Source organism: Lepidochelys kempii, chromosome 1, assembly GCF_965140285.1.
Source record: "Lepidochelys kempii isolate rLepKem1 chromosome 1, rLepKem1.hap1, whole genome shotgun sequence".
Classification (NCBI taxonomy): domain Eukaryota; kingdom Metazoa; phylum Chordata; order Testudines; family Cheloniidae; genus Lepidochelys; species Lepidochelys kempii.
In genome coordinates this window covers 331748720-331763525 of record NC_136380.1, presented here as the reverse complement: position 1 = coordinate 331763525, position 14806 = coordinate 331748720, and the positions used below count along the sequence as shown (strand labels likewise).

General features: G+C 41.7%; 1 protein-coding gene across 2 annotated transcripts in view; it reads left to right on the top strand.

The window, feature by feature from the left end:
* The window catches only part of SEMA3C (semaphorin 3C), a 162342-nt gene that overhangs the window by 81015 nt on the left and 66521 nt on the right, over positions 1-14806 (top strand). For both annotated transcript variants that reach the window (XM_073328628.2, XM_078851163.1), the window contains exon 3: positions 14213-14373. In XM_073328628.2, the coding sequence (XP_073184729.1) occupies positions 14213-14373 (161 nt within the window). The remainder of the gene's footprint in view (positions 1-14212; positions 14374-14806) is intronic.

Here is a 14806-nt window from a genome sequence, read left to right as displayed (position 1 = left end):
GCAAAGAGCTTCCTGCTCCTGCATATGGAAATTAAAAATGTCTTGAGCTCTGATTGAAAAGCCTCTGTGTACATGCAGGCTACCAGCTGAGGCTCCTCTGGTTTTCAAAGCAGCAGGAAATGTGCTAAGGACCCTCTATGTCTCTTTTGAAAATAAATAAAAAGGGAGCTCTATTACTATCTGCAGACACACTCTGACATACACAGCTTAAATCTCCTTCAGAGCAGTTTGAACACTGCAGAGTTGTTGACCTTGTATGCCAGACAGTAAGAAAGGAGAGAGAGAGGCTTCTATATGAAATGGCTAACTGATTTAGCTGAAGTAATTTGAAACCAAATTGACATGTCTTCACCGCCCTTCACACTTGTCACAGTTGTTCCTTTGGTTTGGGAGCAAAGATAATAAATAATCTAGTCAAAATAACAATTGGATAATTGGATGCCTCTTTCCAGAGAATCCCCCTGCACTGCTGTAGTTGTGATATTTTCATTCTGAGGTTAAGGTGACCAGATAGCAAGTGTGAAAAATCAGGACAGGGGGTGGGGCGCAATCGGTGCCTATATAAGAAAAAGCACCCAAAATCGGGACTGTCCCTATAAAATCGGGACATCTGGTCACCCGATCCGAGGTACACAAATCATGATGATGTTCTTGAATAAAGTATGTTATGGTTCTCCGCATAAGGATAAAACTGCTGATAAGATTTGCACAGTAAGAAAGTAAGAACTTTTCACCTCTCTCACCCTTTTAATAGTGGTGTAATGCCACATACTTCAGTGGGGTTACTCTAGATTTACACTGTTGTAAGTGAGAGAAGAATCTGGCCTACTAACTATATAATTATGATTAGAATTTGCTAACCCCTAGCTAGACTGCCTGGCTGAAGGGTGTGGGTGGTCTTGCATAATTCTGAATGAAGGAATCTGGATCCTGGAATCTTTGGCAAGACATCGAATAACTTTGCTCCTGCAGTCAGGGAAAAAGTTGACTTATTTTCCCTCTTCCTTTCCAGAGAAGCCTGGGGTCTGTACTGTGGAATGTAGCATGATTGCACCTTAACAATATATCGGTAAATCAAACATTTATGTTAGGCATTTTAATAGTGCCCATTCCTCATATTCTAAAGCTGCAATACAAACACACTTAACCTTACTAGATGGCTTGAATTGATGAATGTGCCACAGAGCTGCTTCCCCACACATTGCCACCCACACAAGAAAAGGTATTTGTCTCTAGTAATGTTTTCACCATGCCTCAGAAATTGACCTGCAAAATGGACAGTGATCTAAATCTCTGTAATCCACCTCTCCTCATTCTTTATTCTTTAAAGCAGAAAATTGAAGATGAGTTGATGTTCTGGTAGATTTTAAAATGGTTTTGAAAAAAATCACAATAGAACAGCAACCTGTCTCCATAAGAGGCAATTCCTCATGCTTTAGTCTTTAAAGTAGCAAGTCACTTCCCTCTCCTACAGCTAGGTTGCCATTCTATTGTTTGTTTGTTTTTGTTTTAAATTATTTTAAAATCTACCGGCTTTGATGATTATCAAACTATCATGATCATGTCCTCTTACAGACTTGTGAAATGCATTACTTCCAAAGGCATATATCACTGCACTGTTCAAGACCAACTGTACAGGCTCTGTTCCTCTGAATTATCTGGTGCATCTTTCCCTACCAGCCCCTGGTCACCTTCACAAAGAGTTCCTCAAAGTACTGCCCCTAATACACATATTGTGTTACCGGAGGTGACTGTTTTGCAAACCTGCTAGAGCTAGTTCTGGGTCCTAATTCTCCAAAGGGTTTGTGCAATCATTGATATCTTGAGCTGTCACTGATACCTGTACACAATGCTACCATTCTGATCTGGGAGTGTTTTACATCCATTTTATACTTATCTTGCATAGGTATAAATGATTATAAAATGCGCAAGGCAGTGGAGAATCAGTGCTCATTGAAGCAAGGTAATTTTTTTATCTCCCTAGCAGGACATTTCCATGTTATTTATTCTTCACCCCAAGCACAGAAACTAATTTTGTTTCATGTAAATTATACATTTAAGCAGTGGCTCTTGGCAATGGCTCCTTTTTTGCTCTATACTGACAGAGAACTTTTGTCCCAAATGACCGTGTTAATGAGTTAACTTGTGATTTCCTGATTTCCATTTATTGTTTTATTCACTCTCTCTTTTTAAATAAAAAGTCACTTAAAACCTAGCAAGAGATTTATGAACTGACTGGATGCATTTATCCTGTGAGTCTCAATGCTTATAACTCTATTACTTTGCTATTAAAATTCAACTTTTCTTTCAACAACAATCACAGAAAAGCATGATTGTATAGGCTTCTGCATAATGCTGTGCTGTGGTTTGAATATTGTTAACTGCAGGGCTCTGTTAACTTTGTTGTGAGAAAATCTTTTTCTAATGGTATCTTTGGCTTCTTCTGACTTAGCTAACTAAGCCAGTAATGAAGTTCTTCATGCAATCTGCATTGTGCATCACAGATCACTTAAATGCATGTGATATTGACAATGAGATGTTGACATGTCTTTGGCAGAAAAAAACAAAAAAACCACCCTATCCTGAATTATATATTCAACTATTCCTTGTCTCATCTGTGCAAAGAGACTCAAATTAAACTCATTTCAGAATGTACTTAGCCCCAGATGAAAATCAATAATATAAATAGTATATTCTTCCAGGAATATTGCAGACACTCTAAAGAAACAAACACAGAAACAAAAAAGTAATGTATTCATGTCATTCTACTGAAAAATCTGGAAGAAGATCAAGAAAAGTTAAGATGATTGTTTTTCTCTTTGTCTGAAGCCTGTAGTCTCTCATCTGGGACTTTTCAAGTCAATCCCCCAACAAGTTACTAAAAGCATTGTTCAGTCACCTCATATCTAGTACTGCAAAGCATAAAGGGGAAAACGTATAAAAATACATGTTTTCTTTTAACCAAAATTTCTTTGTGAAACTGAAATTATTTGCAGGCTTGGAGAAATTTCACAGAAATGATAGTTGGGGCAACATTCCAGATTCCACTTACATTTTTGAAATGTAGGAAAAGCCGACAAGTGAAATTAGAGAAAGTGCTATATATCAATAGTAAATTGTTCGCCTGCTCAGAATTACCCCAAAAGCAAATGGAGACATTCTCCCTTTGTGATTTGTGTGCAAAAGGTATATGCTACTAAAATAGGTACTTCAAGAAAAAAAAAACTGGTTTCATTGCACTCCCTAAGCAGACAAGAGGCCATATCACAAAAACATATTATATGCTGCCTGGCACCTTTGTTGGTGTAGACCAAGGATTAAATTAAACTGATGAAGGCTGTACCTTCATCCAGGGCCTAGTCAGACAATATTGCCAAAGCTGCAATTACAGATGGGGCTCTGGCTCATATGGACCTATGACCCAGGAGGGACAAGTTGAAATAGTCTTATGCTGCTGTCTGCCAAGTCTTCAGGGCCATGTGGAACTTAGAGTTGCCAGTTGTGGTTGGACGTATTCCTGGAGGTTTCATCACATGACATAATCTTTAATTAAAGATTAATCTTTAATTCCTGGAGGGTTGGCATGCTCAGGGACCTGGCGTTAGAGGGCCCCCATTCCCTGGAGGAGCTGTTATTGATGGGACACCAGGGGAACCGGGAATGGGTGAAGTTATTCTGGAAACAACTCCCCTACATGGACAGAGCAGTGCACAGGGTTTAATAAAGTTCCACTTGTTCTACTTAGCCTGCATTCAACTTCACTCTTTGCTAATGAAACATGGTGACAGCATCTGAAGCCACCCAGAGACCTCCATTTTGCAGACACAAACCTTGACCAGCAGTGGACCCAGTGGAAGGAGACGTTTGAGCTGTATGCAGACCTGGCTATATGGGAGGACAATAGCAGGGAACAGTATGCATCCGATGAAGTGAGCTGTAGCTCATGAAAGCTTATGCTCAAATAAATTGGTTAGTCTCTAAGGTGCCACAAGTACTCCTTTTCTTTTTGCGAATAGCAGGAAAGTAAAACTGTTATTTTACCTTACTGGTGAACAGTGAAGAGAGCCCTGTACCACTCTGAGGCTCGCCACTGCTTCAAGCCTCACAGCTGCTCTAGGAGCCCCGGACAAAGAAACTGTGGAGCAATACAGGTTTCTTGCTATGTACAGATCTGAAAGGAAAGGGATAGACCCCTGTGTACTGCCTTACACATACTGGCTGTTACATGCAACTTTGGAAACTTGACAGACTCCCAGATTCGGGACAGGATAGTCTGTGGAACTCGGCATCACCACATGCAGGAGTGGCTGCTCTGGGAATGGGATCTCACATTAGATAGATACGTAGACTTGGGACATCCATCAGATGCCTCAAAAGAAAGGATGAAAGCCCTAGGGGGCACAACTCCCCCTAAGTACACACAGTGAGACAATAGCAAAGCAGTTCACGTAGGCAGGGTTCCAGACCTGTAGCGAGATGCATTTATTGTGGGAGAACAGATGAGTGGGTTAAGGAGATGGACCTGCATTTGGACAGCATTGCAAGGAATGTGGGAAGTTGAGCCATTTTTGCAGTGTGTGCAAGAGCAGAGGAAGGTGCCAGAAAGATTCAGACAGACTTGTACAAGAGCGGAATGGCACATCAGACAGTGGTGATGATATCATCACTCTCTCCTTGACTCCAAGACCATCTCAGCTTTAGGCTGTCAGGACAGGAAACTAACCAGGGACAATACTAACTTCTGTGCATGCAACAATGTTAACAGGGAAACACCCTGTTAACAATTTCAGGTGGATAGTGGGAGCTTCTGCAATGTAATTCCTCAGAGTGAATTGGACTCACGCACACCCATTACAAAGACTAGGTTCACTCTAATAATGTACAATGAGAGCACAATGCAGCCCATTGGAAAAATCTGAATTCATAGTAACTAATCTGAAAAATAACAGATGGTACTAACTGACGTGTGTGATGGATGGATGCACCACAGACCCCTCATGGAGAACACAGCCATAGTAATCATGTATCTGATCATGATGTAATATCAGAATTTTAAGCTGCAGTGCAAGAAGCAAAACGGGAGGTCCCATGGGCAATGGAGATTATTTTAGAATATATGGAGATATTTTCAAAGATGACTAGTGCCTCAAAGCAGTGACTGGAAGTAGACCCACAGTGGACCCTGTGTGCTTAACATGAGAGAAAATTCCAGAGGCAGTACATAATCCGGTACACAAGGAGTTTGAAAGTCTGCAGAGCATGGGTATCAGAGCACCTGTAAGGCCTCTGCAGTCTGGGAAAGCAGCATAGTGGTGGTCAAGAAGCCATCAGGCAAATTACACATCTGTATCAGCCCAAAACCACTAAACCAGGCATTGAAAAAATTCCACTACCCACTTCCCATATGTTATTGCATCTTGACAAACTTTCCAAACCAGAATCTTTACAGTGTGTGATGTGAGGAATTGATTTTGGCACATGATAAAAAGTCCAGCATCTTCATCCAAGAGCTGGAAGGGCTGCCTGGAGCGAAAATAACTGATTATATCCTCATTGTTTGTGAAAGGAGTAATGATACAGAAGCTGAATGAGACCATGACAGAAAACTACATGGTTTTCTACAGCGATGCAGGAACAAGAACATAAAACAGAACCCAGAAAAAATTCAATTCAGCAGGAGGTGATGTACATTGGACATCTACTCACAGCAGAGAGAGACTGAAATCAGATCCCAGTATGCTCAAGGCAGTCAAAGACATGCCAGCTCCAGTGGATGTGAAAGAGGTACAGCGCTTCGTAGGAATGATCAGTTATCATTGAAAGTCCTGTCCACAGCTGGCTGCAGTTGCAGAACCCATGTGTCAGCTCACAAGGAGGGTTGCTGAATAAAGCTGAGCAGGTCCCCAAAGGCAGGCATTTCACATGCTCAGACAAATGATAGCGGATGCCCCTGTCGTGAATTATTGCGAGCCAGATGTGCCACTGCCATTCCAGTGTGCTTCAAAGGAGAAAGGATTGGGTGTGGTTCTTCTACAGGAGCAGCAGGTTGCTTATCACAGATGAGTCCTGCCAGAACCTGACAGAGATGTGCCCAAATAGAAAATAAAAAGAGCTTCTGGTTCTGGTATTTGGAGTAGAGTGATTCCATCAAAATACCTATGGCCACTCAGTAATAGTGCAATCAGACCTCAATCCCTAGGGACAATCCTGGCAAAGCCCCTTCTTAGTGCTCCAAAGAAATTGCACCTCATGTTGACACGCCTCCAGTGGTACCAGGTAGAGATCAGAGATTTTCCAGGATGCTTACTGATGTTAGCTGACACCCTGAGCAGGGCAAATATACCCAGTATTGGCAAGCTGGGGGAAGGGGATCAGAACATTGATCCCATTAACATGCAGCACTATCTTCCACTTTCAGTAACAAAACTAATGGAAATCAGAGGCTTCGGAGAAAGATACTCAACTACAGGCAGTCAAAAGAGCTATCCTAACATGGTATCCAGAAGACAAAGGCCAACTGCTGGTAGGAGCAGAACCATATTTTCAAATTAAAGATGAGCTGAATGTACAAGATGGAATCACATTTTGAGAAAAGAGAGCTGTTGTCCCGACCTCATTATGTAATAATATAAGGCAAAAAATACACACCTCACATCTGGGCACTGACTGCTGTCTTAGATGGGCTTGAGAGTGGTTTTACTGGCTGGGAATGAATATATAACTCCACTCCTTCAGAGAAGTGTGACACCTACTGGTTTTGTGATAACCATCAGCAGAGAGAGACTCTGTTGCCACATGAGGTAATGAGTGGATCACAAGCTAAATATGAGTCCACAGTGTAACACTGATGCAAAAAAAAATGCAAACATCATTCTGGGATGTATTAGCAGGCGTGTTGTAAGCAAGACACGAGAAGTAATTCTTCCCCTCTACTCCACGCTGATTAGGCCTCAACTGGAGTATTTTGTCCAGTTCTGGGTGCCACATTTCAGGAAAGATGTGGACACACTGGAGAAAGTTCAGAGAAGAGCAAAAAAAATTATGAAAGGTCTAGAAAGCATGGCCTGTGAGGGAAGATGGAAAAAATTGAGTTTTTTAGTCTGGAGAAGAGAAGACTCTGTGGGGGGAAGACACATAATAATTTTCAAGTACATAAAAAAGCTGTTATAAAGAGGAGAGAGAAAAAATGTTCTCTTTATCCTCTGAGGATAGGACAAGAAGCAATGGGTTTAAATTGCAGCAAGGGCAGTTTAGACTAGATATTAGGAAAAAATTCCTAACTGTCAGGGTAGTTAAGCTTGTGAGGAATATACTGGAATAAATTGCCTAGGGAAGTTGTGGAATCTCCGTCACTGGAGATTTTTAAAAGCAGGTTAGACAAGCACCTGTCAGGGATGGTCTAGATATTACTTAGTCCTGCCTTGAGTGCAGGGGACTGGACCAGAAGACCTCTCGAGGTTCCTTCCAGCCTACAATTCTGTGAGCTGCTGACCTATCCATGGCAAAAGGTGGGAGTGGATTTATTTACCTTCAAGTAGTTGATTACAGTGCGCTATTAATAAAAATACCTTGCCTAATACAAGAAGCAAGTCAGTGATTGGTAAACCGAAGGCCCACTTTGAAAGATATGGTATTCTGGACTTGGTATTCAGCAATAACAGACACCAATTTGCCTCAGAAGAATTCAAGGAATTTGCATGAAAATGAGAGTTTGACCACCACACCTCCTCTTCAGCATATTCTCAGATTAATGAGAAAGTGGAATCAGCTGTGAAAACAGCAAAAAGACTGTTACACGAGATTGTTTCCTCTGGTTCATATCCCTGGTTACCATTTTTGTCACATAAAATATCCCACAACAGGGGTGACAAAACAGTCGAACACAGGCACTAAGGGGACAAAGGACCAAAACCCTGCTACCAATGAGAGGAGACTTGTTGCAGCCAGAAGGATGGGAATGCCAAGAGGAAATGGCCAACAATCAGAGAAAGCAGGCACTAGCGTATGATAGGTCAGACAAGGACTTGCCATCCCAGAAGATGAGCACTCCTGTGAGGATCCAGTCATTAGAGAGACATGACAAGGAGTGGACTAAAGGAGTCATGAGGGATGCAGTGGTACCCAGAGCATATGAGGTGATTATGCAAGAGAGACAAGTGATCCCAAGGAGCAGAAAAGATGAGCCAGTAGACACAACACCCAGAGAGAGCCTAAAGAAATACAGAGGTCATCACAGAATGGAGAGGAAAGACAATTAGCCACACACCAACCCCACAGGGAGGGAAGAGACTCCATAGAGGTAGTTGGCTAGACAAGGACACAGGTAATAGGTAGTCAGAGCTGGGTCACTCCCGGCAAGGTTGCCTGTTGGGGAGACCAAACTATCTCAAAGACTACATAACCAACTTAGTCTGTGGTAAAGATGAGGCTCCAATTCAGCTATGTGCTGGCAATCTCTGGCCAAAGGAACACAGTTGTGGGGGTCCGGGTATCAATTCTTTGTTTTTAAGGTATATATTAAAATGTTGGTAAAACAGGGGAGAAGTATCATGATCAGTGTAATTGGAGTCAGATAAGAAGAGCCCATGTTCCATGGAGCGGCTGTCATTGACAGGGCACTCGGGATACAGGGCACAGATAGGGTTAGGCTGGAAGCAACTAAGCCACATGGACAGAGAGTTCTGCTTGTTCCTCTGGTTCAACTTAACCTGCATTCAGCTTCACTCTTTGCTGATGAAACAGAGTGGACGGTGGGTTGGGCAGAATGAGTAATGTGTAGGGATGATAGAATGAGCCTTTTGGGGAGTCAGGATTTTTCCACTTTATTGTGGCCTGAGGATGAGGCGTGTCGCAGGTCTCCCCCTCCTATATCCATTCTTCCCCTAATTTCTTTCACAAACAGATGTTTTTTCAACGCTGGGCATGTGCTCGAGGCTTCCTCATGCACATGCTTGCTGAGACTGGAGAGGAAAGGAAGTCACTAATTGTCCTTTGTGCTTTACTGCAAGGGCTTCCAAATGGATAGCTTCAGAGAGTACCCATATATACTGGAACCAGCCCTGTCTCAAGAGGGCCTGCCCATGCTGTATCTATCTGTGAATAAATAGAGCACTGCACATTCCAGGACTGGTAATCCAGGTATCCCTTAATTCACTGTTAAAAAAGAATAATACAGTGCATATCCTGAAACTCAGAATGTATGCACATACCACTCATTTTCATCTTCTGTCCTTCATTTCCTCTGCTTTTAACAGAAAAACTTTCTGGAGAGAGTCATTTAGTGAGGCAGATACAAGGGTATCTGCAGTATAGCCTAGAACTCATACATTCTTAATGCAAGATAACTGTCAACTTTTGGAGTTTCCCAAAAGCCCAGAATAGTATATGGTTCTGGGGAGAGAGTTCACTGAACGTTTTGTTGTTTGTTAAAGGAAAGAGGGCTAAATAATCTGTTTTTAAGATCAGATTTCTAAGTGTGTGAATCAGATTGGTATTGATTTAATCATGAAAGCCAAGACCAAACTCACTGACCTATTTAACAGAGGGAACAAAGGTTACTCTTGTGTGGTTACAGCCAGAAGTTATTTACACATGGAATAAATTATAACCTTTATTTTGATTGCCATACAAAAATATTAAATACTCACAAAGTGCTAAGAGGCTTAACTTGCTGGGGTCTCATTCTACATGCAGAGTTTACTGCTTTGGGGATGTTGGTTGAATTCCCAAATTCCCAAGGCAAGCAACTGGGTTTAGTTTGAAGGTCAATAAATGTATAAACCTGATAATTTCAGATAAAAGATCCTGTTCTTCTAAGAGGTTTTCCTTATGAAATAGTGGGAGGATGGGAAGGGAGCATGGAAGACATTATAGTGCAGTGGGTGGGCAATCTGTGACCCATCAGGGTAATCTGATTGCAGGCTGCAAGACATTTTGCTGACGTTGACCATCTACAGGGAAGGCCCCCCGCAGCTCCCAGTGGCCGCGGTTCACCGTTCCTGGCCAATGGGAGCTGCAGGAAGCGGTGGCCAGCACGTTCCTGCAGCCCACCGCTTCCTGCAGCTCCCAGTGGCTGGGAACGGCAAACCGCAGCCACTGGGAGCTCCGGGGAGCTGTCCCTGCTGATGGTCAACATAAGCAAAATGTTTCATGGCCCACAGAGTACCCTGGTGGGCCGCATGCAGCCCGTGGGCCACAGTTTGCCCACCACTGTTATAGTGTCTTTCCGTCACTGAGGTTTCAAAATAATAGTTTCCAGGTAGTAGCACACTTCATTAAGTCAAATTTTGTTATGTCAAAAGACAGTGTGTGGAACCATGAATTCCTCCCCACCTGACAAAAACCCACAGGAGGCCTGTGATTCATTCTTAGGCCTCAGCCCAAAGGAAGTACAAGTAACAAGCTTGTATGTATCTCTTGTGATGGTGTTTTACCACAAGGAGGGTCTTTCCTTTCCCACTTGTGAATGCCTCTGACTTCTTTGTAAATGTAACCCTTCTGCCAGGTGACGCTAGCAGCAACAAGGGCCGGGTTCAGTATCTAGGGGTTTCTTTTCAACAATACAACAGAAAACCGGCTTAAGCCCCCACCCAGTGACCTGGGACAATTACACACCACCCCCTGGGTGCCTCGAAGAGGCAATACTTTCCCTCTCGCAAGCATAGAGTCTGAGTGTAGCAAAAACTTTTAATAAAATGAGGGAAGTAACTAAGCATTAATTTGGGAAAACACCACAACTAGGATTCATAAACACAAACCATGAGCAAAAGACCCACCGACAAGTAGGTTGGGCAGTGTCCTTTTCCCCTCAGGTTCTTAAGTCAAGCAACCCAAAAGCCCTTTAATGTGCATATTCTTTCTCTGCACTCCACTCACAGTTGCTGTCCTTGGCCAGTGCAGCCCCAGAGTCCAGAGGTTCATCCGCAGAGTTCACCTCCTACCCTGGGTGGAAGTGGGGGTAACGAGGCACCTCACATGCTCCACTGCTCAGGCACTCGCTCATCACCCCGCTGGGCAGTTGCTGCACCTCTCTGCCAGGCTCCGGTCTGGCCCTCTCCGCCAGCCACTCTGCTGGCCACACCTCTTCACCAACCACCCGGCTAGTCCTTCTATCAGAGAGTATGCCAGGTACAGTTCTGCTGCCGCTGGTTCACACAACAAGGATAACAACGCCTTATTACTCCTGCCCCAATAACAAGGAGACTGGGGATCCAACACCAGGCACACGTGATCATTTGGGCAAGCAGTCCCATCATGCTGAGCACCTAGGCAGGGTGGGTGTGTCCATGCAAACGAGATCAGCTCCTGAAGTCCTTTTCCACTGCTCACCACTAGATGTCAGGGGAGAACTCATTCAGACTTTGCTTACATAGGATAGGGTAGTGTCCTGTGATATCCTTCCAACCAGTGACCTGTTTGAAACAGAGTAGCTCTTTCGCTCTCCACTTCCACTGCTTTTGCCTGTAACCTTATGCCTTGTAATAAGGACAGTGCTGAAACAGAGCTTGATCACAGGAAAATATAGATATCTCCTAATATAAGCATGAGAACCATGGAAAGGACATGTTCATTGGTTCCTGGGACCCTTCCTTGAAAGCAGTCATTACCACCCTGACTCATCATGATACCATTCGTGACATCTCTGACTACTCTAAAATGTATCATTAATGGGAAATTTGTAAATTCAGACATACTGACTCACTGATGCTATAGTATATACTTGCCTTTGGGAGTGATATCATAGAGCACAGTAATTTAGCATAGCAGAGGAGTGTGATATTTTATTGGGTACCTCTGTGTGATTGAGCTATAGCTCAGCTCTGATAGTATGATTGGTGAGAAGATTTAGTTTTACCTTACTGCAGCAAAGCAAACTCAATATGATGATTAAAGTAATCAAAAGGCTTAATGAGAATGAAACTTCCATAATCTGTTTGAAAGGTGAGCCTGAGAATTTCAAAGGAGCCTATGGGAGTTTAATTTTGGGATTTGGGCACCTATTTCCCTTATGCGTCTTGGAAAAGCCAACCATTAAAGTTTACACAGAGGAATTTTGGATGAAAAATGGAAAAAGAGAATGGATTTTCCAAGGGAATTAAAAGTAAATTTGTGGATTTCACCTACGCGACATGAACAATTTTAATATATGGTTATGAGAGCCACCTTTATTTAAGCTATGAAGCAAGGAGTTCAAATCTTACTTATGAATAGTACTATTTTTAATATTACAATATATACACTGGAGAGACACTTGACTTCTGTAAGTTGTCACAGCTGCATTGAAGTTGCTAACTTACACCAGAAGAGGATCTGCCCCATTGTCTCCAAGGTTACTGGCTAAACACAATGAGAATTAAATGGGCATGAGCTATTGTCTATCAGAGTTAATGTGATAATGCAAATCTTTTCTAGTTAGCTTGATTCTCTATACTTATATCTGCAATACATGTATGGAGGGCCAAACTCCGAAACATTTGCTCACATGAACAATCTAGAGCTTGTGGAAAATTTACCATCAAAACTGTTTTCAATGGAAAATCGTAATTTTGAACTCAACAAAAAAATTCTATGTAGTGTCTACTTTCTGCAGAAAATTTCAACTTTTTGACAACCCCCAAAAAATCTGAAAACCAAAATATTTTTGGCTTTCTGACCAGCTGTATTATAGCCCCATTGATTCACGCTGACTGGTTGCAGCAGTAAGGGCTAAAGGACAGATCCAGGAGCCCTTACTCAATCATTATTCAGGCAAAGCTCTTGTTAGAGATTGCAAGAGTGCTGAGCAAAAACTGAGAACCAGGTCTCTATCTGGAGTAAATAGGCATAGATCCAATTATGTTAATGGAGTTACACCACTTTAATCCAAATAAAGATCTGGCTCTGAGTGAGGGCAACGGACTTTGTCTTGAATTGTATGAATAAGGTTTGCAGGATTGGGCAAATAGGGCTTCATTTTCAGAGGTCCTGTCCACCTGCAGCCATCATTGACTTCACTTGGAACTGTGGGTACCCAGCACCTCTGAAAATAATGTGCTTATGGTATAAGTACATCATTTTAGGTATTCAGAATAGGTTCTTTTACTTTTTAAAGCTTCAATTTCCCTTCTCAACTGTTAAACATATATCCCCTACTTTACAATGAAAAATAAAATAATTGAAGTGGAGGCCAAAGATTGGCTGAGTAAGGAGAGGAAGGCTTATCTTCTTATGTTGTTGGCAGTGTTGTAATTGTGTTAGTCCCTAACTATGAGAGAGACAAGATAGGTGAGGTAATATCTTTTCCTGGGCCAAGTTCTGTTGTTGAAAGCGGCAAACATTCAAGCTACACAGCATGTAACTTTCACTAACAGAACTTGGTGCAACAAAAGATATGACCTCACCTACCTTGTCTCTATCTTCTTACAGCAGTTGTCTCTCCAGAACAGAAGAGCATTGGCAAGGTGGTGTAGAGTTGTAAGCATTGCAAATGCTTGTGTTGTTCCTGTAATGGGCATGAGTGTGCACCACTGAAGGCAATGAGAGTTTTGCCATTTACTTCAGGAGGGACCCGAGTGGAGTTTATCTGAATAAACAGATGAGTTCAACGTAAAAGGGTGACACAATAGCTCCCGTCCCATTAAAAAAAAAGAAAGAAAATTGCCTATTTGAGTTTGATTTCATAATTAGATTTTCTTTGAAACTAACCATAGCCTGTCAAAAGTAATTAAAATTCATTATGGGGAATTAGGAGAATAATTAATTTTGTCAAAAAAAAAAAAAAAGCAACTTCCCCTTGAAAATATATAGGCAGCCATTCTCAGTGAAATCCTCTGTTAGGAAAAGTAACTGAAATGTGTTTATGTAGCTTTTATTGATTGTCTTCAGTCATAAACTTTATAATGTATTGAGTCCATTCTTTAATTTTATAAATAATCTGCCTTAAAAGCTAAAGCTGTAAATAATAACATCCATTAAAATAGTGGAGTTCATTAGCTGAATGGATAAATCAATGACTGACTCTTACTTACCCTGTAAATACTATTCACTTAAACTTGGAAAGGAAAATTGGTTTTAACTGAACACTAGCTTTATTGCCAACAGCTTGATATAATTTTTTCTGTTGTTATTAGCTACACTTATATTTAAAGGGTCTTTTATTTCAAATAAGATGCAATTATAAAACCAAGAAAAGCAACTGAATGCCTTTGCTAACTTGTGGTACTCACTGTTACAGAGCTGCAGGAAACCAAGACCTCTGAATATTACCATATATCCCACCACCCACTCGATTACAGGATATTATTAATGGATGAAGATCAGGACCGGATCTATGTGGGCAGCAAAGATCACATTTTGTCTTTGAATATTAATAATATAAGCCAGGACCCTCTGAGTGTAAGTTCAAAAGTTCTTCCAGAACCCAATATCATTTTACTGCATGCCTTTTTTTAAGGGAAAAAAATGTGTGTTTCATTAGACCAGCAGTAGGCAGAAGTCTAAATCCACACCTCATTGAACAGTTAGTACTTGTTTGATGTGTAACATGAGATGAACAAAACTTTAAAATGGCTCAAAACATTTCATTCAACCTGTTTACTTGTTTTTGAGTCATTTGCATGGTGGCTCAGTCTCATAAGGAGCACCTTGTATTAGGTGACTGATGTAAAATTTCCACTCCCCTCAAAGATTTGAGAGTATTCAAAGCTGCAGCTTTAAAAGAACCTTGTAAGCAGCTTGAGGATATATTTTTGTAACTGTCTCCTTTTTCAGGCTATGCGAGGGAAATGAATAGGATGAAGCTGTCTTTAATCTTAGACTAGGTTTGTTT